General features: G+C 44.6%; 3 protein-coding genes across 6 annotated transcripts; 1 reads left to right on the top strand and 2 right to left on the bottom strand.

The window, feature by feature from the left end:
* Positions 1–5,509: 5,509 nt before the first annotated feature.
* TNFAIP1 (TNF alpha induced protein 1) lies at positions 5,510–15,378 on the bottom strand. 4 transcript variants are annotated; one of them, XR_012831540.1, is made up of 7 exons: positions 15,074–15,337; positions 12,774–12,943; positions 10,891–10,980; positions 10,734–10,786; positions 8,074–8,269; positions 6,066–6,804; positions 5,510–5,533 (listed from the first exon to the last, which is right to left on the bottom strand). XR_012831540.1 is itself a non-coding variant. In XM_075719889.1 (7 exons), the coding sequence occupies exons 1-7, from the start codon at positions 15,288–15,290 to the stop codon at positions 6,586–6,588; spliced, it is 873 nt and encodes a 290-aa protein (XP_075576004.1). In that variant the 5' UTR covers positions 15,291–15,378; the 3' UTR covers positions 5,837–6,585. The 4 variants fall into 4 exon arrangements, 3 of the variants coding, with proteins under 3 accessions (XP_075576004.1, XP_075576003.1, XP_009478382.1); XM_075719889.1 differs by lacking the exon at positions 5,510–5,533 and adding an exon at positions 12,361–12,363 and having other exon boundaries at positions 5,837–6,804; positions 8,074–8,200; positions 10,891–10,974; positions 15,074–15,378; XM_075719888.1 differs by lacking the exon at positions 5,510–5,533 and adding an exon at positions 12,361–12,363 and having other exon boundaries at positions 5,837–6,804; positions 10,891–10,974; positions 15,074–15,378.
* A 2,819-nt stretch (positions 15,379–18,197) lies between these two features.
* Positions 18,198–20,601, top strand: IFT20 (intraflagellar transport 20). Its single transcript, XM_075719856.1, has 4 exons — positions 18,198–18,324; positions 18,653–18,738; positions 19,578–19,681; positions 20,161–20,601. Exons 1-4 carry the CDS (start codon positions 18,198–18,200, stop codon positions 20,240–20,242), a joined length of 399 nt encoding a protein of 132 aa, XP_075575971.1. The 3' UTR covers positions 20,243–20,601.
* Positions 20,602–21,346: 745 nt separating this feature from the next.
* Positions 21,347–24,984, bottom strand: TMEM97 (transmembrane protein 97). The gene is made up of 3 exons (XM_075719890.1): positions 24,865–24,984; positions 22,930–23,074; positions 21,347–22,397 (listed from the first exon to the last, which is right to left on the bottom strand). Exons 1-3 carry the CDS (start codon positions 24,982–24,984, stop codon positions 22,147–22,149), a joined length of 516 nt encoding a protein of 171 aa, XP_075576005.1. The 3' UTR covers positions 21,347–22,146.
* Between the last annotated feature and the right edge of the window lie 465 nt (positions 24,985–25,449).

Consider the following 25,449-nt stretch of genomic DNA (forward strand, 5'->3'; position numbering starts at 1 on the left):
ATCTCCGTGGTTCAGCACCTCCCTGTGAGCGCAGCACCAGTCTCTCTGGAGAAGGGAAGGGGGGGTGGTGGTGAAGGATCAGGTTAGCGACATCTGTTAAATCTGCTTTTTCTAGCGCTCCTCCCCCTGTAGAGTCAACATCTTGCTTGATGCGCTTTCTGATGTTGGCACAAGGACAGCACTTTGCAAAAACACTGCGCTCAAGCTCTTCCTTCCAGAGCAAATAAGGATGTAGGCACCATCACTCCTTCAGCAGGGGTGTTCAGGATACTCAGCAAACCAGAGCTCGCTCTCAGCTCACTCCAGCTACTGCTGCAAATCCTCTATCAGCTGTGGCTGTGATTGCAAAGATGCTACAGAACACCTGGGCAAAGGGAGAGCTCCCAAGGGAATCATGCAGGAAAAAAGAGACAGTAGGCAGGAGGAGATGGACCACACTGAGAACAAGACAGACCTCCCTTAGTGGAGGCAGAAAAGGGAAAAAGAAGAGAAGAGTTGTTCCATTTTTGAAAGAGGCAACAGAGAGAGGAGACAATCACATTACGCAGTCACAAGAACCAAAAGTCCTACCACGATGAGTAGAAGTAGGCTGTTTCTACAAGCTCTCATACAACAAAGTCGGGTAGGAGCACCTACCCTACAGGTAAACCAATTCTCAACAACGCAACTGTGAGAAAGAATAGCCGGTACGCACGAGAAACCACAGTTACGTAAGGAAGGTTTCCTTCTCACCTTTCCAAACAGAAGTATTACTCAGCTTCCTTCAAAGACACTCAGATACTTTGTGGAATAGTTTTTGCTCACAAAAAAAAAAAAAACCCACCACCAACCAAACCCCAAAAACCTCTATGGCTTAGCTCAGAAAGCAGGGTAACAGCAGCCAAGAGAGCTAAATAAAACAGACGGATAAGATTATGTTGGCTACCTCACAGCACACCTACTGCAGAACATAGACTAAATCTCTGGGTCTAATTTCCTGCTAGGCTGCTCTGTCAGTCAAGAAAGGTTAAAGATTTTCAAAATACAAGTTACATTACCTTTGCGGTAATACAAATTGTGCGTAGACTTAATGAAAGATCAAAGCGCTCTGAGATTCTTATTAGGAAATGAAGTTATTTCCATGAACATGAAAAACTACCTCAGCCAATGAATTGTTCTGCAATTCAAGGAGAAGCCCAGAGAAAAATCAAAACCAGTTGCCTGCAGTGTACTTGTAAGTACACTGATACCTCCTACAAATAGCCTGCACTTGCAGGGCATGGGTGAAAGGTAGCAACAGCTCCATATAATACAAAGCCATTTGCCAATACAGTATCTCTGTGGTTCAGGAATCCTAAATACTTGGTGAAGATCACAACTACAATGCAGAACAAAAGTGCAGAGACCAACATGACGAATAAAAAGTTATGATGCTGGAGAAAAATCACAGAAGACAAAATATAACACTTTATTAAAAATTAGTGTTCCATTTCCATTTAATGCACTGATAAAAGAGAAAACACTTTAATCAATAGCTAATATGGTTACTGCATTAACTAAGTATTTTATCCATAAGGCTGACCCTTAAAAGTTAGACATAAAAATAAAACAAAGCCTGATGCTATAAGAAAACAACTTGATCACAGAATGTCAGTTTAAACAAGATCAGCAATCGTATTTGCCGTCCTCTGGATACAAAATAGTATAGAAATCCAAAGTCCTTTACTATTATTAAACAAATTAAGCTTCAACATCCCTCTGAGGTAGGGGAGGGTCTTACCACCATTTTATTTCAGATGACGAAAAATCATGCACATACAGAAAAACTGACTTGCTGTATGTCACTGAGTTAGCAGTGAAGTTGGAAACAGGACACATGCCCACTCATCTCTTAATAAAACCTCAGTTCTCCTAACAGAATGGATGGTGTGAAATTTGGCTGTAAAGATTTAATGCCAAGGATTGTCAGAGGATATAATCTAATTGTGTAAGACAAGGACTGCTGGGCCAGACAGATTCATTTAAGGCACACTTCATCAGTATTTCTAAGAGTGAATTGTGTCTGAAAAGTAAAAACCTCGAGGAAAAAAAAAATCTCATCAGAACCACAATAAGCATTGCCTGTTCCAAGCAGAATGCAGCTTTTCAATAACATCTTAGTATCGGTCCCTCCCATGCCCTCCCAGACTCGGTCAGTTATTTTATATTTTAACCAGGAAGTGCAAGAGAGAAAAAGTCAGCAGAATGGAGCATTACGATAGGATAAATGTCTCCTGTTCCAAAAACTAAATGTCAAGGTGAAGGTTAAACATTTAGTTCTCTCTCGGCATTTATCAAGCAGTTGGAGGCTGCTACCCTGCAGAGCTCTCTCTTTTGACATTATTGCCTAATTAACACTGATACTGAAAAGCTGTTTAACATAAGACATTCACTCAAGGCACCAAGTCTCCTTCTCTGTAGAAAGACTGAGGCTGTTTTGCAATATGTGAGGACCCCATTACAGAAACATGCAACCCTTTATTACAGTACTTGCGTAGAGATGTCAGCTAATGTTTTCCATTCATTCTCTCCATCTGCTAATACAGTATATGAATGCGCAAAAGTTCACGTAAATTTAGGAGTGACGAGGACAGTAAGGTTTCAAAGAGAGCTCCAGCAGCTAATGAATGCTAGCTGATGTAGTTAGAATTCGTACATTACAATTGAGGCAAAAAGGCATTTCCTGCTCCTAAAGGCTACTATAAATTCACAGGCACATCAGTAAACCCATCCATTGGTGATGGTCTATGTAGGAAGCCATTACAAGTCTCTTAACTTGCAGACAAATGCATATAATTAGAAATCTATGTTGTCTTAATAGGGATCCTAATTTGTGATCTTTGAAGCCAGCAGTGTCTTAGGAAGCAGAGCTGTTTGCTCTCTCTAGAAGTGGACGGCTTACTACAATTAAGTGAATGCTGCAGTTCAAAACTGCATTATCCTTTTCAGTGCTGCTTTTTCTCCATTATCCCAGGTTGTAAAAATATGTGCTGGAATGTCTAGAACATTCTTGTCAAAACAATTTATAGCCTTTAATTAAGTAAAGGATGATTAAGAGGACAATACAAAGCATGCGTTACATCAAAACCACGGTATTCAAAATTATCAGAACCTGGTAGTTCTGAGACTGTATAAATCAGCATGCCATAATTTTGGTGGAAAGGACACTCAGTTAACATCCTGTATTGGAGCAGTTCCAGATAAGCAGGACTCTTAAGAGAAAATACAGTGTTCTATCATTTGCATTAGAAAAATGTGCAGCCCATGAACTGTGTGATGGCTGCATCCATGTCTACACTGAGACTGAGACGTCATGTAAATTATCCAATTATGTAGGCACTTGGGGCATTCCAGATGTTATCAGAAGCCCGAGTGCAGCAGCCCTACCTAGGGAGGGGATCTCTAATACTACCATCATTTTAGCCTTCTGCATGCCCAAATAGCGCACTTCCCACACCACACCTACACAGAGGATTTCCTGATGCCCTCCCTATCTGTCCACCAGCGGAGGGAACTGTAGAACTGCCCGTCAAACCCAACCACTGGTATTGAACTGGGATCTCTTGGTCACATCCAGAAAATCTTACCAGGACAAAGAACACCAAGACCATGGCTTTGAAACATCTTTTGAATAGACAAAACTTTAGCGTTTATGCAATTAGGTTGTTACTCTGAATAAAGCTTACAGACTGACAGTGGTCTGTCCACAGTGCCCAAACATGGTTTAACATCATTCCAGTTCTAGTCATATCTTAATCCAAAAGTAGATGTTTTGTGATCAGTACTGATTGGGGGGTAGAGAAGGGAGAATGAATGGGGATGAGAGGAGGAGGTGAACTGAAAAGGGTGTCTGTACATATTTAAAAAACACTCATAACTGCTTGCAGTTCTTACTGATATGCCACATTCCACAAATACCAAGAAGTTATTTTACGCTTTTTAAGAGTCTCACAACAGTTTGTTTCCAAGATTAATTTACTCTAAATTCAAATCAGAAATTAATACTACTTGTTGGCTATGGGAGACAGGGAGAAGAAAACCAACTAAACCAAAACACAAGCTTTTCTCTGCTTCTTATAGCGTAATAATTCACAATTTGAATCCATCTCATTAATGAATCCTGGGAGTACAGAATCCAACCATGGAATGAAAGCCTCTGGACTAGCACACAGATCTGACACTCATTCTCTTGCACACACTCCTTCCCACATCCGTACTCCCCAGAGAAAAGGAATGCAAAGATGACATTTTTCTGCTTGTAACTTCTTTTAAACATAGTTTTGCAAGGCTACCACCATCACTTACTTAATCTGTTAACATTCACTATGAGAGTAACAAGGAAAAAAAATCATATAAATCATTTGCCAAGAAACAGAAGTGCCACATGTGAATTTTAAGTGGCAGTCTTATTTGTTACAAGATGAAAAAAAGTACAAGAGAATAAATTGAAGCTATTAAGTACAGCACAAAGACCCCATCACTACAGGCTCTGCTGGTAGCTTCAAAGCACCCACCACAGTGTAATTGAAATAGTATCAGTGGAGGGAAAAAATTTTAAAAAAAATCCACATCACACTCTAGCAGAATTAAAGAAAAAAACCACAACAAAAATCTTTGTCAAAACTAATCTCAGCAGCTGTATTTTCACTGGCACAATAGAAACACCAGCTGGAAAACAACAACTTACAGAAAGCAATATAAAAAGAAAAGAGGTTATTAGAGTTTTAAAGAGGCCTTTCACAAAAAGGCAGGTGCATTACTGTGGCAATGCTACTTCCTGAATGTGAGGAGAATTAAGTGAATGCCTGCCACATGTAGAGGCCGGGCTAGGCAGTAAAATCCTGAAAGTTTGTAGCCATTAGTGTTTTCTCACCAAGCCTCGACAATTTCATTTTCTAAAGTCTAAATGAGTGGAAATAATTTTTTTGTTCCCTCCCCTGCTTCTATTACTACCAAGCCATCTACCATCTTAATTCTACTTACTAATTTGGGATTATTTTCTTGTCAGGCTTTTGCAGTAATGTGCTTTAGAACCTGTGGGTAGATTTGGCACTGGTCAAAGCAGTTCAAGACTAACCATCACAGAATCTGAAGCTTCCATGTTCATGTACAACATGGGAACGTAAAAGCAGTTGTGGAGTGTGCTCCACCACTGTCACATACCCATAGCTCCCAATGAACTGCCATCAAGTCATAACTGTTTGTGACAGTGGTAAAATTTGAATCAGCAACCTACAGCTGAAACATATAAGCAAATATTTAAAAATACATTACCAACTTTCATACTAAACTTGAAACTGTTTCCATAGACCCAATTTGCAGAGCAGCCTTGGCTCCAACCTTCTGAAAAGCCCTTTACAATTAGCACCCAGCCAAGCACTCAGAATAAAAGTGATTATTTCAGTTTAAAATTCAGTATAAGCTACCTCTTTCTCCTGTGTCCAAAGCCTCTTGCAGTTTCATGCTAGAACAAGATTGTTACGACTATTCTTCTTTCCACTTCAACTGCTATGCTCTAGAAGGGATTCAGAACACAAAACTTGAATTCACCCTTCAGTATGCAAACATTATCTAGCATTATAAGATGTTGTTTTGTCTGTACTTCCCCAGTCACCGCAATTTTTCCCGCTGCTTGAGAAATTTAACATCAAATGGCACTTTTGGGCCACAGGAGGAAACCAATGTAAAACTAATTCCCCAGACTGCCATTGTTTATATAAACATGATTACACTATCACAAGCCTAAACAATGGCCACAGTCTGTTCCTGAAGTTTTCTTACTTGAAGAGGTTTCTTCCTTCACCATACCCATTTCACCATCTCCCAAGACAAGTCATTACACATATATTTAAATTGTCAAAGTTCCCTCATTTTTCACAAGGGGAGTTTTTTTGCTGACTTGACTCTTACCTCTTTGAAAGAGCTTGTCTTAGAAATAATGAGTTTTAAAGAGTTAAAAAATTAGTTTTAAAACTTTGGTATGGGTACTGGGGGAAAGAGGTGGGAGAAATCACACGTGCAGTGCCCCTGACTATTGGATAGCTAACCGTTTCTTCTGGGGGTTATCAGATGTAGTGTTTCCCAAGAGTAGTCATGTTCAAGCGCTCTCCACTCCCTCTTCAGTATCTTGATTTAAAAACTGGAAGTTCCATTATACAAAACCCTAAAAGGGCAGGTATCTGGAAAAAAGATTTTCAAATCACACCATCTCATTCAGGAAAAGCAGTACTTCTCAAAGGAAGTAAGAAAACTGGCAAGTCATTACATACGAAAGAGTAACCACAAACTGTCAGAATTGGTGTTCCGAATTCCATTCCTCACATGGCATGAAAAGGGGACCAGTCTGGATTGAAAGCACATGGTGCAAAATTAACATCTTCGTTCTCAAAGCCCTTGGCCTTTAGTGTTGCTTTGTGCGCACAAATGCCCATTTGCTTCTCTAGGGAGCCAAGAAGCCAAATGAAGATCAATCCACAGAGTCCAACTGACCCCTCCCTACTTCCTTATCTCCCCCAAAGAGTATCGATAAAAGTGTTGACACCAAACCCTTCTTCCTCGACTGATATGCTAGTGGCCAAGCTGACGGTCGTCATAGGTGCTGTATCTTTTCACATGGATTCGGCGTACTCGGTCACGAAGTTCAAAACCCTCATCATCCTCACTGTGAGATGCCTGGCTTCGGCTCCTGCTTGTTGCTTCCAGCAGAGAGTTATCAGGAACCCGTGGTGTTTCATAGAGTAAGACATTTAGTGTTTCCTCATAAATTCGTGCCTCAGGGAATTCAACCTACAAAAAACAGCACACGTCCTTTTCCTGGTCTATACAGGATAACATGACTGGAACACACACCCAGAAGTAAAAAATACTTGAGCCATAAAAAGACATACACTATAAAAAGAGTACAAAAATTGTAAAGATAAGCAAAGCAGTCTAATTCCTAGGAGAGGATTACTCCCACCACAGGATCGCCTGCATCACCTCTTCTTTTAAATTGTTCTAGAATGGAATACAGTATTTCTGATTCTGAAGTGCTAATGTTGGACCCTGGTCACCTCACCTGCAACCACTGCAAGTCAGAAGTTACCTCCTGAACTTAGGGAAACTCTGCAGATTTATCATGCTAACCTTTATCATATTTTCATGCATGTAACTCATCTCTTTAGGATGTACTGTGCTTGAGAGCAAGTCTTTAGGTAACCTTTGCAAAACCAGAGGTGGGAAGACTACGAAAAGAACTGCTGGAAGTGTGGGGAAATCAAGATAGGTTGATTACTGGGAATCTGCACTCCTGTTGAACTTTTTTTTTTTAACAGATATTCTACAGTTTTGCACGTAAAAGCACAACGATAATAAAAATACTGTGTTTCTAAACAGTGTTTGAGCCCAAGTTTCCATTTCATTAATTTCATCCCATCCAGGGTTGGGATTATTCAGGTTGGGACAGATCAGTTTCAGTCTTCTCCTTTTTGGCATATATTTTCCAACGCTCTGGAGAAATTTATACTCCCAGACACAACCATTTAGTGCAATTACATACAGTGATTACATCAGTGCAAGTGAAACACAGTACAAAGTAACTGCAATGAAGTAAACTTATGCAGGTATAATTAGGAGCAGAATTAGATCTTTACTTCATTTAATTAGAGAAGAATTTAAAAGCATTTACACGCTCTAGGGACACAAAGTCCATCAGCTTTCTAAGAGACTAGTGCTAAAACGCATGTGCTTTCAGAATTACCATTCTCAGTCTTTCCTTCTTCAAACCTGCTACCATATTTCGGCTTCTCCGAATTCTATCTAGTATGCAGCATCTTCTACCAAGACACCAGCTTGTCCTGCAGCCCCCTAGGCTGCAAGCCACCCTCCTAATTTCGACGTCACTGACCATCAATTCCAGTCAATATTCAGGAGAGTTGGTGTCAAACCTTTTGCAAAAAGTGACATTGCTTGCCTCTAGCAATTTTGCTTAAGTTATACAAAATCTGTATCCTTCTGCAATGTATCGTCAACCTGATTTTTTTTAAACCGTAAGACAGGTGGGTAAAACTCCATTACCTTGGTTTGCTTTTTCTCTGTAGCATACACTATAGAGGTACAACAGACTTCAGCGAGTTTCCGACCCTGTCCATAGAAAGACCAGCAGCAGATTTCATCCCCTATAACATCCTTAATGAAAAGAACTCTGCCGTTGAATCGGAGAGAGAGTTTGTCAAACAGTTCTATGTTCTTCAGTAAGTTGTCATCTGAGTTACTGAAACACAGCAACAGAAGGAGGAATAAGGTTTTTGTGGTTTTCCAGCTGGCCACCTCTACGGAATTTATATGCCTATTCCACCACAGTTTTAAGCATTGATCCAACTGCAGAATACAAATAAGTAGTGACTCATTGCCATATGCTGCCAAGAAAAGAGAGGGCAACAGCCAATTTCAGATACAAATAAGATGCTCTGATCCCCACGAGCAAACACACCAGCCTTTAGAGGTCAAATTATATAATTAATAATGACAGCACAATTTCCCAAATCATTACATCAACTATCTACAGCTATCTCTTGACTGACGCTCAAGACGATTAAACCATATGCTAACTGCAGTTCTCTTTAGCTGAGTAACAGCAAAAGTCCAAAGACTCAATGCATGTTAGAAAGCCAGCTAAAACGCAAGGTGTTCTGCACGTAACACTAGTGATACCGTATACAAATTTCTAGGGTGAATACATTATTTAAGAAACTTAAGTTTTATTGACAGCCAGCGCAATGTAGGATCTTAATTACTTTTCAAAGCAAGATCTAGATGTTCTAGAGAAAAGAAATATACGTAGTATTATAGCTTTAAAATCAAGTAAAGCTATCAGAAAGCCTTTCTTAAAATTTAAAATATTGTACTTAAACAACATCATCATGGCCAATCAATGTCCAATTTGACCAAGTAAAAAAAAAAAAAACCTAAAAGCCTTACTCCTCCAGTATTAGCTTGAATGCAGCTGTATCGAAAATAAGTACTCTGTGCCCCTTTGTCTCTTTTTATAGGTGGCTGGGAAATTATGTGCAGACATGTGGAAATTAGTGAACATATTATTGCCTGGACAAAGTCAACCTTGCTAGCTTTAACAGTAAAATTCCTTACTCTTTAGACCCAGAAGCTTAAGGTTCAGACCTTGCTGCCAAGAATCTACCCAGAAACATGACATCGTACTTTTGTATGCTGTATGTTAACTTTTGCAAGTGGTCCAGGAAGGCTATGAAATATTTGTGAATCAAGACACTGCTAATAAGAACAGCCGACTGGGCTTTACGTAACATACTTAGTCTGAGAAGTATTTCTCTTCAGATCTAAATCAAAAAAGCATGATGTGCAACCAGACAAAATCTTCACCTCACAAGAATCATTTGATAAAGCAATCTGGGAGTCAGCCCGTGACAAGTCCCAGGCTCTAGCAAGTGGCAGAGCTAGGAAAAGGATGCAGAAGTCTTCGTTATTAGACCACATTGACAACATAACTGAGAAAGCTCCTTTTATACTGTCGATTAGGAAGAAGGAAAAAAATCTTTGCTAGCAGCCAGTGTGGAATTTTAAATAAAGATGCCTCATTTAAACACCATCAAGGCATGCAGATTTACGCACAAGGAATAATTAGAACCCTACAGCTAGTTGAGATACCAGCACCTCCTGGTATCTAGGATTCTGTTGCTCTCATTACTAGTACGTTTACATTTCCAGACCTGTGGTGACTAATATGCTATTCTGTGCCTGCTTTAGCATCACTGCCGTGAGCTAAAGGGTAACACGGAGAGGAGTGCAATACGACTGGCAGATACAGAATGCAGTCTGCTGAAAAACAGGCTGCTCTTCAGCACTCCCACAGGTAGCATTTCCTGACTACCTGAAATATCATGACTGTTAGAATCCATCTCTCTGACAGATAGACAGTTTGTCTAGAGAAAAAGCCTTCCAAGATTGCATCTCGGCTGAAAATGAGGATTCTGCATAGCACAAAAGATTACTCGCATCACTTCAATGACTGGTTTGGGAAAATCCAAAGCCATTCCAATAGCATCGTAACAAAGGGATCATGACAGTTACAGCATAAAAGTAAATAAGTAATGTTACTTTATACAGGAGAAGAGCCAGTACATTCTTGCCCTGACCCTATCTGGGCTGTTTGTGAGCAGAACAGATACTTTCCTTTGTAACAGAATAATTAATTCCTTTAGAGGCACTGGAACATCAAGAATTTCTGTAGGTCAGAGTAAAAGAGTGCTGGCAGAGGTATATGCAGACTCAAAAGCAAAGTTAAACTGATGAGGCAAGGATTATGGCTGCATTAGCTTTGCACTGATGAGGTAACGCTCTGTGTTGCATTACCTAAGTTACACCTAGTTTCAGCCAGTATTAATAGCCTCATCGTTCTTCTCTTGTCCCTCGTTTCTGTTCATCTTTCTCACACAACTGAACACTAGACTTCAACAGATACAGTTTCTTGTGTTCTCCCCCCATTTAGATTCACATCAATCAAAAATTTCTGCACCCAAATCCATAGAAAAGCACTGTTGTAATCAAAAAACGCCCAAACCCAACCAACCAACCATACAAAACCCCCCCCCGTCCACAATTTAGGTTGTACCACACCCACAATTTAGGTCGTACCACATCTTCCTCCACTCCCATAGTGAAAGGGAAACTTTCCCATTACAGTGGGGAAGAAACTGACATACCTGGTGTAGGAGTATTTGTTGTTGCTTCTATTATAAAGCAGCTTAACAACAGGCTATTGGGAGACAAAGAAAAAAAGCAGAAAAGGTTAAGCTCTGTGTTTGAACACATTTAGCAAAAATTCAGTTTCTCACTGGATAGTTGTGAAAAAACAGTTACTTTCATTGATGATTCTATCAGTCTCTCTTCTTCTTTTGGAGATGTGATAATAGGAATGCTACAGACAGGTTCATACAAGTCTTTCTTGTCCTGTTTTAAAGAAAGAAGAGAGGAAGTAAACTCAAGAGAGATAAACACTAAAGCTAACATCTGCTGCTGCTGTCTTCCCCAACCCCTCCAGCCATGTTCCCAAACCCTGTGATGCAAAGGCAAAGCTCTGCGTTGCTATAGTAACCACACAGCATTACCTTGATCTGCAACCCAGAAATACAGCCAAGAGATTTCTTATCCCCAGAAGGCAGCAGTAATTGAAATACGGGGATGCAGGTGGATGTCCTTCTTCACTATAGCAAGGACCCTGAGCTCGAGTCCTATTTGGTTTAAGTGCATTTATCATTCTACCCTTTTCTGAAGAAAAGGACAGTAAGAGGTTGCACTAGTTTTAATCAACTCAAAACGCTGCAGTATATAAGAATATCAGCCACGATGAACGGAACGTCTGGCAAGAACAGCACGTCACCGCAACGGACTTCAGCCCCTTGTGACACACGAGCAACAATCAGGAGTGTGTGGTACAGTCTGTGACTCCAGATTCCTCATGTAGCAAATTAAGGCAAGCTCAATAGCTAGTAGGAAAGCCTTAGAACATTTTGTTTTTAGAAGAAAGGTTTTAAATTCCAAACCAGAAGGAGAATTGTGAGTATGGCTTTGCATTTCTTTCACCAGATACAAGTAGTATATTGAAGCTAGTATGCGAGGTATTTATCAATTACTACGTTTTGTCCTGCAAGAAACATTCATTTCACAATCTTAAGACTAATAATAAGTTATGCATAGTGCATCTGGGCTAACCTTATTAAAAAGTTGGCAGAACAAGCTGATTTCAATCAGCTGAACTCATAGGGACTAGTAAAGTGAATAAAGCTACTACGGGCTTACATATTTGCAAAGAGTAGGGGTAAACTGATACAAAGAAAAGTCCTGAAAGTAATCAGTGTTTACCATATAGGTCTTTTTCTCCATTAAGATTCAAACTTAGAAAAAAGTTACCACGTTTTCAAAGATTCAAACCCATTCTGCCTATAAATATTATCTAATTAGAAGTGACATAACTTGGGGGAAATTTAGACAAATGCCATAAGGTCTTTTAGAACATATACTCAAAATAATCATGTTTATTCAATCAGTTTCCCTTAAATTTCTGGCTTTTATTTCATTTCACACAAGAGGAACTCATTCATTATCTATTTCCTAAATAAAATTTTAAAAATAGAAACAGAGAAGAATGAGTCCCTCTATTTAAATGACAAATCGTGAACACAGCTTCTACTTTATTCATCCTCCCGGCATCCCTGTGAAGTAGAAAAGTGCTACTGTCCCCATTTTGAGGGGGCAGCTGGACAACTGAAGGGAAGCACAGACGGAGATGACATCTCCAAAATGACAGGAACTTGAATCTGCGTCTTACACATTCTAGATTCATATAATCATTAGGGGACAATCTTTCTCTTCTTACTAAGAAATAGCTCCCTTGATAATGCAATCACCTCACTAATTGCACTAAATGCCTTCAGAGCACAGGCACCTGTGGCCTGGAAGGCTGTGCTGTGATAGCACATCAGTCCAAAAACATTTCCAGGGAGATCACAAACTAAATTTCATCTCTTATTCAAAGCGTCGCAGAATCTCAAGTGTGCATACAGAGCAAGAATAACTATGGCTTTGATAAACGTACTGGATAAGATCTTACAACTTACCTGACTGCTGTCTCACTGTCTTTCCAGGCTGTCTTGCACATCTAAGACTTGATACCACCTCTAAGGCCATGAAATACTCTCTTCAGTTGTCTTAAGTAAATTTCACAGGCTACTTCTGTTTCTTACCTGCAGGGCTGCTTGGCACATGTCCACTAAGCCCTGAATGAGATAATATTTGGCTTCTGCCATCAACTCTTTGATCTCCTGTCTGTGTTTTGGAAGTGCAATCGTGTCATCTCGGAGATAGTTTAAAATTGTTCCGAAGTGCTTCCCACAACGGTCTATAAGGATCCAGCCTGAAAAATAACCATCACATCATTTCACTTGCCTTGACACTAGGGGGGCAACAAAAAGCTCCTCAAAGAGGTTAAATAAGCCTAATGTTTCCTGAAACTGCACATGATACTCTTCCCCTTTCATTCAGTGGAAGTCTTTACTAGCCTTCAGCAAACTGAATTAGGTTACAGAACACAAACTGACAGTGGAACCACTCCTTTGGTACCTCCCGTATGTTCTCACTACTTTCCAGCACCCCAGAAGAAAAGCCACAAGCTAAAGATACTCGGCTTCCTATCACAAGACACTAAAATTGCTGCAGGAACCTGACTGCACTGTATCAGTTATCAGGCAGTGGACTGCCTGACCAAAATTATTATCTGTGCTTTGTCTTTTCTGTATTAGGTTCTCATTAAAGGAATGGACCTTTTCAACTACTACAGGAAGTCACTGGTTTACATCTGTAACTGTCCAAGCCATTCAAACCTTAAAAAAAAAAAAAAAGAGAGAAAATAATACTAATAAAAAAGCTTACTGTTAGGTAGGTTTCTTCTTTTATTTAGAGGCTTGTCATATTCCCAGCAAAATGGAAGCATGCTTTATTTGTATGGGAATAACTGTATTAATTGCTGGGCAATGCCCAGTGTAATGCTGGGCAATTAGAAATTTATCACTAAGAAAGCCAAGGAAAGACTAGAAGAGACAATTCACAAATGTTTGCAACGAGTAGATTTGGGATAGGTTCTGTGGCTGAACGAGAAGGATTTGGCAGTTTTCCAACCACATCATCTGCCGTTGTTTGAAGTTAAAGAGAGAGGTGTTCCGAAGATGCAAAAAGACAGACTAGCCCAGAAAACCCAGGGTAGGAAAAGGCTGTTCTAGTCTCCAAACAGGAGCAAACAACAGGACGGAGACAGATCAGGAGGGAGCGGAAAGTGGATGCAGCACAGGAAACAGCAGCAGACAGACAGTTCTTGCAATTTTAAAACACCCCTGAAGTCACACTCACTAGGAAACAGGATGTCTGACTTGCTGGCAAACAATAGCAGTGCAGGACACACACAGGCAGAGGGCTTAACACAGTGCCAAACCCTTTTCCATAATGTGGAAGGCAGGCAAAAAAGTGTTATTTTGGGACCCAGGTACAGCAAACAACATTAGGAGAGTAGACTAAACCGCTGCTAGATTCTCCAGCTGTAGCTGTCAGAACATGAACCTCGTGCTCCATTCAGGCTGAGGCTCTTATACAAAACTGCTGGACGAGACGGGTTTAGCTGTACGTAACACTCAGCAAGACCCAGCCTGCTCGGGGGGAACTTGGTTCAAATGATATGCAAAATCCACACAGAGTCGTTTCAGTTTAAGTAGACGCACTGCTGTGCAACAAGTTTAAACTGATGTAACCTGGGCATGCAGAAGAGCTTTCGCATGTGAGTGTTCAGAAACACCAAGAGGTTAAATACTTGCCAACCTCTCTCAGCCTCTTCTCCACAGTGCCACAACCCTCGCTCCTAAGGTATCATTTTGCCCTGGACTACTAACAAGAGGAAAATGAAAGCACTTGTAGCCATTCCTGATATTTGTCGTCTTACTTTTCTACTCTCTATAATTTATTATGGATGTTTATAATGCCAATATTCCGTGTCCAGCAGGAGATGACGTACTACTTGACTGACGGCTAAATACTGTCACAGCACTGTAAGCCGTAAGTGGAACACGCTATTGGGAGGAGGAAAAAAAAAGAATTTTCAACATAGCAAGCAAGGCTATTCCAAGTTTTAAAGATGAAAACTGAACGTCCCTCCCCACACGCGCATTTCGAATGATGCCACTACATGACACCACACAGATGACAACCCACATACTGTCTGTTCGGTCTTCATAACAACAACAACCTGCATACCAGCTGCGATCGTAGGAAAGCGAACCAGTCCTTCTGCTAGTTAATTTTAGTAACAAAAGAACACATTTTTATAAAGCACAAAGGACTGTTAGCACCAATGGGAGCTCGCTGCCTAATGTTCCGAGTTATTTTTGGAATATATCTTTCCCTACATTCTTAACTGAGGATAGTTTAAAGACATTTAAAATGCCACCCCCAAAACCCAGTTGTTTTACAAAATTCCCAACAACAAGAGACATTCCCTTACCTTCCTTGTCTGTGAGCACTTCCATTCTGCCGCTGAACATGGCCTTAAGCATCGTGTCGTGCCTGGTCAGTACTTGTACTGTAGTGTAATATAAAGAGCCCCCAACGTTTAGTCGCACGTACTTGTTACCAAGGCTGCCCCCTTTGAAGCTGCAGGTTTTGGGCTTGGGCCCTGCAGCTGGACAAAGGGTGGTGGTTAGGCACGTGTCCCCCGACATCTCCTTCTGTAGGTAGATGACAACCCTGCAGAGCGTGGGCTTGACGGATTCCGCCGTGATTGGTGAAGAGTCACAAGTCACCAGACGAGGACGGCAAGGCAAAAGCGGTCATAACCAATGGCCCTTGAAACAGAAATGCCTGAGGTCAATAGAGAAGCCTGCAATCTCCATTTACAACAAAAACATGAAGCCCACATTAAAGAACAGATGCTTTCAGTAGATTCCTAAGGACACAAAACAAGATTCAACTGTTGTTCAGACAACTTACGCAGCAATATAATGCAGTCAAGTTACAGTCGCGTTATTGTGGCAGGCTACACTTTTCCAGATTTCCTGTTATGTCATCTTCAGCCAGCATGACAAACACCATGCAATACTGCAGTCCAAGTTTACACACTAGCTAGAATCTGGCTCCCTCCCAGCTTCCCAAAAGAACGCAACTCTTTTTGTGCAGAGCCGAAACACAATGGAAGAGCTTTCTGCCCCTCCTTCAGCTGGGGTTTGTTGCTGCCATTTTGTTTTTTAACTGGAGACATTTACAAATGTCTCTTCAAATGCCTCAATGCTGAAATGCTGGACCATAACGTCTATTTCCTGGCAACTCCTTTCATTCAAAACTCTTCTTCCTCCATCCTGGAATGCCAAGCAGTCAATGTAGTTTTAATTTAAGGAAAAAAAAAAAAAATGAACACCCCGCCTCTCCCAAGTAGGTCCAGTCTTTGGAATGCCTGTCTCAAAAAGCCAGCTAGCCATTCACTGCTGCTTTCTCTCCCCAGTCTCACCATGCTTATCTTTCCATTGACAATAAGCTCAAAATGGAACCAAACAAAAGAATGAAACTCTAATGGGCTAGATCTGAAGCTCTTTAACTGGAAAAGTACAAATACAAGTTTCTTACCTATCCTTCTTCTAATAATTATTGTTCTCAAAAACATTTTGCTGGGGTTTTTGTTGTTGTTGTTTTGTCAAAACTCTTTCAGACTACAAATATCTCCTCCCTTCTCTGTTCTGTGCCTATGGCACATGAGTAACCTTTTATAAATAAATATAATAACCTGCTAATTATATTGTTATTCTCCCTACATCCCTCTTCCTTCTCACCCCACCTCAGCATCCAACACAGAAAAAACCCACAGCCATCCATCTGTACAGCAAATTACTTGGCAGCTACAGATGGTTATCTTAAAATTGGCAGGGATTTGAATAACTACTGAACTTAGAACAACACCTAAAACATAACGTTGCTCTGCGATTCCTAACGTAATTATTCTAATTAAGCGAACACTACAAACAATGTCAATTAAGTAACAGGCAATGAAAAATATTGTGCAGATCATCAAGACACAAACCAATTCTAAGAATTCTAGTGCCAAAAAAGCTCAGTTTGTCTATAAGTGCTTTAACTGGAACTCCCGCTGGCTGCCATCATTCTTTACTTTCAACTAATCACCACAAAACGCAACCGCAAGCTTCATCCTACACCTGGGCAAGGCAAAGTTTCTTCTGACTACATCACTGGGGTCAAGAAGCCCAGGAGCAAGCCTCAGTCAAAGGCAACTGCACGCAACACATGGAATGGGCCAGAAAAGTAATTCCCGACTGGTAAGCAAGCAGCAGCAGCTCCAAAAACAGCGCACTGTGGTCACGGCGCTATATAAGATGTTCATTACTCAAACAAAGCAGCTCAGAGTTATCGAGAGATCAATCAGAAATCGTCTGAGCCTTGCGAGGAACACAGTTCCCCCTGACTAGTCAGAATCCATTACCAGTAAGAAAATCAAGACCAGAAGCAACTACACCTTGTCTCGCAGTTAAGAGCTTTAGTAACAATGGAAGCATGCCTTAGGTCTACACATTTGTCCTCGACATCCCCCCTCGCTTCAAACCCTCAGCAACGCCTTCTTTAGAAGAAAAGCGTGGTCGTAAAGACGGCCAAACCGATTCCCTAATGAGAGAGGCATCCAGACGCAAACAGAGCTCCCCGGTTGCAAAGGCGAGCTGCCTGAACGCATTCGTTGCAATTAAGTTTTCGGTCAGTTCTACCACCTCAGCCCTTTACTCACTTCTCTGAGCAAGCAGAACGAAGCCAAACACGAGCAGAATCCACTACCCAGCTAATCCAAGCAGGAACCAGTGCTATCGCTCCAACGTGTTCGTTAACTAATAAGCGAGGAGGCTTTTGCTGTAAGCAGCAATGCAACCTTTAATTAACACAAGAGGAGGAATTTCGACGTCCCTTCCTTCCTGCCCGGCGTGGGAGGCAGGCGGGGGGCTGCGGAACAATGGCACAGCGGCCGGGCGTCGCACCAGGAAACGCTCCCTGCCGAGAACTGCCATAAAAAGGCACAGCCTCAGCGGCTGGAGGGGAAGAGCCCCCAAAGGGCCGAGCCCGCCGCGCAGCACCGCCTGCAAACCGGGCACGCTCCGGCCCGAGCCCCCCAGCCCCTCGCCCGGCTGACACCAAACGCCGCCCCCGCTTTCCCGGCACCCCCCGGCCCCGCAGGGCCCGAGCAGCGCGGCCGGGCCGCGGCGAAGCCCCGGGGAGAGGCCGCAGCGCCGGGCCCCGCCGGCCGGGCGCCGGCTCCCCTCCCGCCGAGGCCCGCGGCCCGGCCCCCGGGAGAGCAAAGCGGGCCCGGCCCGGCCCCACGCCCCCGGGAGAGGGCCCGGAAGAGAGCCCCGGCGCTCGCCCGCTCCTCACCCGCCGCCGCCGCGGCCCCCGCCTGAGCTCATTTCCTCCGCGCCCCGCCGGGCACCGGTAACCCGGAAGCGCTTCCCGCCGCCGGCCGCGGCTCCCAGCCTGCCCCGCGGCTCCCAGCCTCCCCCGCGGCTCCCAGCCCGCAGGCGGCCGGGCCCTGGCAGGCCGCGGCTCCCCTCGGCGTGGGCCGGGGCCGCGCCCGCGGTGAGGCGATGGCGCAGGCGGCGCTGGGCGCGGCGGGGCTGCACTTCGACGAGCTGAACAAGCTGCGGGTGCTGGACCCCGCCGTGGCGCAGGGGACGGCGCAGCTCCGCGAGGAGTGCGGGGCCTTCCTGGACAGTAAGTGCCGGCCCCGCCGCTCCCCGCGGCCCCGGCGGCTGCAGCCCCCCCGTTGCCGACGAGACGCGGCCGTGGCGGCCCGGAGCCCGGCCGAGGGCCCGCCGGGAGCTCGGGGGAGGTCGCTGAGGCTGACGCCCGTGGGCGCCGGCCGGCTTTTCTCTGACCCCTTTTACAGCCTCTCCCACGGCAAGGGAAACCGTAAGATGCGCTGGTTTACGGTAAACTCTAAAAATATAAGCCGCATCTAAACACTGTAGCGTGTGGTAGAAGCGTTAGTCGTCTTCAGGGGTGTTTTGAATGTGGCTTGACAATTTTCTTTTCGTTGCAGAAATAGTGGAGTTTCAAAAAATAGTGGGTAGCCTGATTGAACTCGTCGATCAGCTGGCAAAAGCTGCAGAAAGGGAGAAGATGAAGGTACTGTGCAATAATTACCAGCTTGCTGTGTACTGTGACCTGTACCACGCGTGAAAAACCCAACCTCTCCCTTCCCCCTTCTGCAGCATAAGCAACCCTTTTCTGTCAGCCTCGTCCATGGTAGTTAACATCTGTCTGTCCGCGAGAGAAAAGCGTGGGGCTTTTTGATTGATATTAGCATCTAGAAGACTTTATAGGCACACTCAGAGTGTCACATCGCTCCTGCATTCAACAGTCCTGCTGTTGCTGCTTATCTCTGTATTTGCATGTAAATAGAACACGTATTTTTTAATTGCTCCTCCTACTAGTAGAGCTTTGTCCTCAGGAGGCAGAGAGGCTCTGTGAGGAGGAGGAGGAGGAGGAGGAGGGCTTTCAAAAGACCAGATCAGTGAATAGCTCTGTAACTACCTTTGAAATTTTCTGTATGTATTTCTGTGTGACACCAAGTGGTGTGGGTTTTTTACATGTTATGGTGGAAATAGAAACTACTGTTTAGTGCAGTTGTACAGGTAATTGCTTTTTTCCTTGTTTGTTCTGGGGAAAAAAGTATAACCAGAGCTTGTCTGTCTGTAGGACCAGTCAGCAGCGATCAGTTTGTATTTCCAGAGGAGTCAGTGACTTTGTTCCTTGAGGTTGAAGGAAGCCTCAAATGCCTTAATCTGCCCAGCCTCTACGGGACGGTGTGCCTGTTCCACCAACCATTCGGTATCCAGGTGTCACCCTCCTTCAGTGTTAGCGTGGCCAAAACACTTCAAAGTCAACCTGCTAGTAGTGAAAGGGGTTAAAAAAAGATAAAAAACCCCAATCCAACTACATCACTGACCATCCTGTTTTGACAGGCCATCGGTGCACGAAATTTGCTGAAGTCTATAGCAAAGCAAAGGGAAGCTCAGGAACAGCAACTTCAGGCTTTAATAGCTGAGAAAAAGATGCAGCTGGAAAGGTACGTTTTCTGTTGAATACTTTTGGGGCATTATGTAGGCCGGAAAGTCAACCTCGCCATCCGTGCTTGGCTGCGGGACACCGCCTAAGCTTGTTCGAACAGTCCACCGCAGCGAAGGCGTCTCCTCCGGCGCAAAGCGCGGGCGGAACCGCGCGGAGCCACGAGCCTGGAGCTGACGTGAGGCCCCGTCTGCCGCTCATCAAGAGGGTTCATCTCCGATGACTCTGTGGCTCAACAAAGAGGCGGCACGAGATCATGCAGCTGAAGAAACGAACAAAACTGTGATACAGTGCCACGTGTCCGTGTCCTCCTTGCAAAGGCACTTTCGAACTGCAAGGTCTAACTGGTGCAGCCGCTGCTCTGCAGATGACTTACACACGTGGCCCAACTTTCCTTCACCACGGACCAGCGAACGTTGTACTAAACCATCTAACGCGGGCTGGGCGCAGCTGGTAACCATTTGTGTTTTTTTCTTTCAGATACCGAATAGAGTATGAGACTCTCTGTAAAATCGAAGCAGACCAGAACGAATTCATTGACCAATTCATTTTTCAGAAATAGAGGATTTTAAGATAAAACCAAACTAACTTGGAAACTTGACCATTCCAGAATCTTGAGAATTCCAAAAATATGCAATTTTTTCACTGTGTATGAATGAAGAGATGGTTTGTACAAATGAAAGTGTCTTTTAATTCGGTGTGAATTACACTAAAAGTGGCAATAAGCAGGGCTTGCTAGCAGATGTAATGACTGTTCTGTCCTTTGATTTTATAAAAATTTTGTACAGTCAGTAGTTCCAATTCAAATTATAATTGAATTAATACTACTGTTGCTATGTCTCTCACTTTTTGAAGTGTACAGCTCTTTCAAAGAAATTGGGAAATAAATTATTGTTTTCAGACTTTCTGGATATACCAGAATTAGTTGCTTCTGCTATGTTATTTTTGAGCTTAAGAGTTTACAACTCCCTGGCTAGTCATAACGATTTTCCTCTGTGTAGTATTTTCCATGTCTGTAGACACACAGAGCACACAATCAGCAGTAACTTCTATCTATAGTGACCAGATTTTTTTTTTTTTCTGTAGAGTTAGGGAAAAAAACCCAGAAATTTATGATTACCAGAACGGATGAATTAGAGACACAAAAAAAGGCAGAAAAGACGGCAGAATTAAGAACTTTAAACTATGCCTGAGGTACGTCCATACAGGTATTAATATTAGAGTAGAATTCTTTCATGGGCATTATTAACGATAGAACCACGAACGGATGCGCCAAACCGTTCCAAGGGTGGAGTGACACCAGGAGCATATATAAATGATAAATACAAATGTGACATTTAAAAACTGAATGCCTGTGATCTGAAATCAAGTGTCATGTTGGAAGTGCAAATAGATGCATTTTATGTCTGTCTTTCTTTAGGCAAGCAAATATGGAAATGCTGGCCTTTTCAAAGCCTGTGGAAGGTTTAAATTTTAATACCAGTGAAGTCCTGAAGTATATAGGCAGTGACTGAAAAGCCTTCTCAGTGACCTGTAGTTTTTACACAAGTCTCCAAGTTTGATTCTTGCAGATCAGATTGAGAACTTAAAAAAAAGAAAAAAAAGAAACAAAACCCAAAAAAACCCAAACTGACCAGCCCGGAATTTCTATCAGCAGTAGGTTTTATTTACTGTAACATACGCATATATTTACCATGTGAACTATATATGAGCTCACGGTCATTTTAAGTTCCTTTTAGTTATTCCCTTAAGAAGATTAAAGGCAGTTTAATGTGTTTAGTTACTAGAAGTGATCTCGTGGAAGAGAGAAATTTACAGATCCTTGTTTACAATTCCTGAGGTACTTGACAATCCTCTAGGAAGTATGCCTGTCAAACAAAGCTCACTTTAAACATTCAGGAATCCAGATTTTGGCACATTTATGGCTGATCAGATGTTTACAATTAATCAAAATTGAAGCAGAGCAAAGGAAGGTGAAATTTGAAAGGAAGGGGGCAAGGAAGTTGAAAATTACTACATGATTTGAAGTGTTTCAAAAGCATAGCTTTGCAAATCTGTATATAATCGGTTATGGATTTTGCAGAATACGCTCTTGGAAGACAAATTTCTTAAGTGTTTTTTCTAATGGGCATCTTGGAAAAGGGGAACTTGAACGAACAGCATCAGCTGTAGTTCCCCCCCATCACAGTTACACATCAAGCAGTTATTTATTTTCCTGTGACAGAGTACCGCACAACAGCGGCAGCGGGAGAGGAGCGAGGGCCCTTCACCTGCGTGAGCCCAGAAACCGCGTGGCATTGCTAACGCAGGCCTCTGCCAAAGCCACTTCTGATCACAGGCGAGCTGCAACCTCAAACCCGCTCACGCTCTCCTTGCAGGAGCCAGATGTTTGTCCCAGAGGACTGTGTCAGCACAGGGTCCGAATCAAAACCAGTACGAGCGGTGCGCTTACGACTGTGGTAGCGACTACTTCCTTTTCCTTTTCTCCACATGGTTGTAATGGGGGTTGTAGAGCATGGTAAAAAGAATCAGAAGCGGAATCAGCAAGTACGGCATATATATAGAGAGCAGAATTAGGCGCTCACGTTGTGTCTGGGGTCCCAAATGCTCAGACTTGGAGAAATCGTGGAACAGTATATGCGCAATGATAGCGAACAAAGTTGTGGCTACGTGGGTGGAGTAGATGATTGCAGGAGTCCTTATCCATTTGCAGCCACCTGGATAGAAGCAAAAAGGAAACGGTATTTAAGCATTTTGAAACAAGCAGAGTTCAGTGGCTTTTAAATTAACAGAACCTTACCTGCTGTATTGGACAGGATGGGCCGTAAGTCATATTACATAGGTGGCAGAAAAAAAACATGTACTAGTACCAACCCAGGAAAATCATCTACCTTTATGGAAATTCAGAACAATGGTGTGATTGTGAAAGTTTTAAAGTAACAAAATGAGTACACGGGCTTGACCCAGAACTTCATCTACTGTGGAAGCGCGCCAGATGTCAGACGTCGATGCTGGTTACACATCCCTGGCTGCAGTGGAAAAGGGCCTGGAGTCACGGGTTTCGTTTGACAGGCCGCCTTCTGCGCGGCCTTCTCAGAGCAAAGTTGCCATGAAAACAGCACAGCACTCCACGTGCTACATCCCTGCAATTGCTTAAGACCAATAAACAAACTTTCCCTGCTGTACCGAAAGCGAGTGTTACGCCGAAATGCGGCGCAGGACATACTCTTAGGCTTGTTTCGTACCAACCTTTGAAGAAGGCGTACGCCGCGATGGGGAAGAAAGGCATTTGTAAGAAGGCTTCACAATATATGAACGCCTTAAACCACGCTGGGGGCTGGAGCATCATGGGGTCTCTAAAGGTGGCTGCGTACCACTGTAACAACTCCGTCAGCTTCGGGAAAAGAACAGAACAGCAGATGAATACATTGAGCGTCAACGGCAACGGGAGAAATTGTCACCCTCATCGGGCGGTCAGCCAAAGCGTCACTGCAGCAGGAAGATCAGGTGATCGCATCTTGGTACACGAGGCTTCATCCTGCAGTTAGGTTTTAATAGGGACTACATTTCTGAAGTCTCTAAGGTGATGAACCCTTCCCATTAAGTGTATACTAAATTTGCACTGCAGGCAATTTTCGGATTACTACAGCATTAAGTGCAGCTGCTTTCCAAAAACTGTTTCCGAGATGTCATTTCTTACCAGAAGAAACCCAAACGACAGAAGATCTGCACCTTGACGTTAGTAGATATTGAGGAACTCTTGTATTTTCCTCTTTCTGACCCTCCTACTGCCAGCTGAGGCGGGCTCAAGCCTGCGAGAGCCTTTCGGCCCTTGCGGTGTCTGAGCAGGAGGCGCGACCCCGGCCAGGTCCCACCAAGGCTCGAGGAGTGCAGGAGCGCGCCCCGGGCTCCCCGGGGCCCTGGCTGGCTACTGCTGCGCCGGCAGCTTGACCCAGGAACTCTGGCTTAGCGAGCTGCAATTGGTTTCCGTGACAGAGATGTAAATTCCCGCACGGCTTTAAGGTGGACTTTGAACGGAGAGATAGGTATGAGATTTGCTAGTTAACTATTAATTAAAAATGGCTTCTATAATGGAGTAATTCTACAGGCAATTCTAATGGCAAAAATCAAATTCACTAATTGTCAAGCTCGGTGAGGAAGTTATGGCTGATCTCATCCCCCTGACAAGAACTGAATCGATTGTCTTCTCTCCAACTATTGTTTTAATTGACTTTGTTACGTTTATTTTCTTCTGTAAGTTTATTCAAAACCCAGCAAACCAGAGATTTTTACTAATAAACGTGGTCGCTAGTACGCCTGCATCCGCAGCGGTAACAAACTGCTTTGATGGTTTTGGCAGGAGTACGAGCGAAAAGCGGGATCACGGAGCAGCCAAGGCAGCACCAGCCCCAGCGGGGCTGCAGCGGCCGGCTCGGCACCGCCGTCGACTCGGGACGCGGCAGGCAGGGCAGCGGGCACGGCCCTGCGCAGGCTGCTTTTACAGAACCATCGAATCGGTGAGGTTGGAAAAGCCCTTTAAGATCACCCAGTCCAACCATTAACCTCACACCGCCAAGTCCACCACTAACAGGGGAGAGTCAATTAATTTCATGTTTCCTGGCTTGGTGGCTGGATTATTTTTTAATAAAAGTAAAACTAGGGAACTTTCGCTGCACGGGTTCGCTTTACCTGCGAAACACAGAGCGTGCCACCCCAGGGACATGGCCACCCGCGCCCCCAGCTCGGCGGGGACGCTTCTCGCGTGCCCCTGGCACCGTGGCTGGGAACCGAAGGCAGCAGCCCACCTGCGTCTGAGCTGCAGGTGTGAAAGAAGAAAAGCCAGCCCCAGCTGCTAACCGTGCTGAAACACAGTCGCAGTCGTTGTCCTTCGATATGAATGACTCGACTGAAAATGCAGGCCCTCGTGGGTAGCAAGCACCGAAATACTGTCAAATACTATTTCATTTCAGGAAATCTGCCGCGGTATTTTTTTTCTCCCCCCTTATGCCTCTACATACTAGGTTATCTAAAAAATGCCACAGGCTCCATTCGAGCAAGCGGAAGGCTCCGCACACATTCGCTTCTCGACAAAAGCCTCGCACGGCGGAAGGCCCCGGCCCCGCCATGGCCCCGGCCCCCCCCGGTCACGGCCCCCCCGCGGGTCCCGGCCCCCTGGGCACTCACGGCGGGCGGGTGGAGGCCGGCGGGCAGCAGCGGCTGCAGGTCGAGCAGCAGCGTCAGGGGAAGGTGCGAGAGGAAGTAGAGCGCGAAGAGCCGCTCCCGCCAGCGTGGGGCCGCCGCCATCGCCGCGCCGCGCCGCGCTGCGCCCACCGCCCCCGGGCCCGCCCCGGGCCCCGCCCACCGCCCCCGGACCGCCCCGTGCCCCGCCCACCGCCTCAGGCCCCGCCCACCGCCTCAGGCCTGCGCCGGACTCGCCCATCACCTCCAGGCCCCGCCCACCACCTCCCAGCCCCGCTCTGGGCCCCGCCTACCGCCCCGGGCCCCGCCCACTGCCCCGGCCCAGCCCCCAGCCCGCGGCACCGCCCCGGGCCCCTTCCATTACCTCCAGGCCCCGCCCACCGCCTCCCGGTCCCGCCCCAGGCCCCGCCCACCGCCCCAGGCCCCGCCCACTGCCTCAGGCCCCGCCCACCGCCCCGGGCCTGCCGCGGGCCCGCCCACCGTATCCAGGCCCCGCCCACCGCCTCCGAGCCTGCTCCGGGCCCGCCCATTACCTCCAGGCCCCGCCCACCATCTCCAGGCCCCGCCCAG

Source organism: Pelecanus crispus, chromosome 12 (assembly GCF_030463565.1).
Source record: "Pelecanus crispus isolate bPelCri1 chromosome 12, bPelCri1.pri, whole genome shotgun sequence".
NCBI classification, from domain to species: Eukaryota; Metazoa; Chordata; class Aves; order Pelecaniformes; family Pelecanidae; genus Pelecanus; species Pelecanus crispus.

Coding starts and splice junctions, on each gene's coding strand:
- TNFAIP1 (XM_009480107.2), bottom strand. CDS start 15,290: ATGTCGGGGGACACGTGCCTAACCACCACCCTTTGTCCAGCTGCAGGG. Junction 12,944..15,073: donor AGTGCTCACAGACAAGGAAG/GTAAGGGAATGT, acceptor GTTATTTTTCAG/GCTGGATCCTTATAGACCGT. Junction 10,787..10,890: donor TGATAGAATCATCAATGAAA/GTAACTGTTTTT, acceptor GTCTCCCAATAG/CCTGTTGTTAAGCTGCTTTA.
- IFT20 (XM_075719856.1), top strand. CDS start 18,198: ATGGCGCAGGCGGCGCTGGGCGCGGCGGGGCTGCACTTCGACGAGCTG. Junction 18,325..18,652: donor GTGCGGGGCCTTCCTGGACA/GTAAGTGCCGGC, acceptor TTTTCGTTGCAG/AAATAGTGGAGTTTCAAAAA. Junction 18,739..19,577: donor CAGAAAGGGAGAAGATGAAG/GTACTGTGCAAT, acceptor CTGTTTTGACAG/GCCATCGGTGCACGAAATTT.
- TMEM97 (XM_075719890.1), bottom strand. CDS start 24,984: ATGGCGGCGGCCCCACGCTGGCGGGAGCGGCTCTTCGCGCTCTACTTC. Junction 23,075..24,864: donor CCGGCCTCCACCCGCCCGCC/GTGAGTGCCCAG, acceptor CTTTTCCCGAAG/CTGACGGAGTTGTTACAGTG. Junction 22,398..22,929: donor GGCGTACGCCTTCTTCAAAG/GTTGGTACGAAA, acceptor GCTTCTATCCAG/GTGGCTGCAAATGGATAAGG.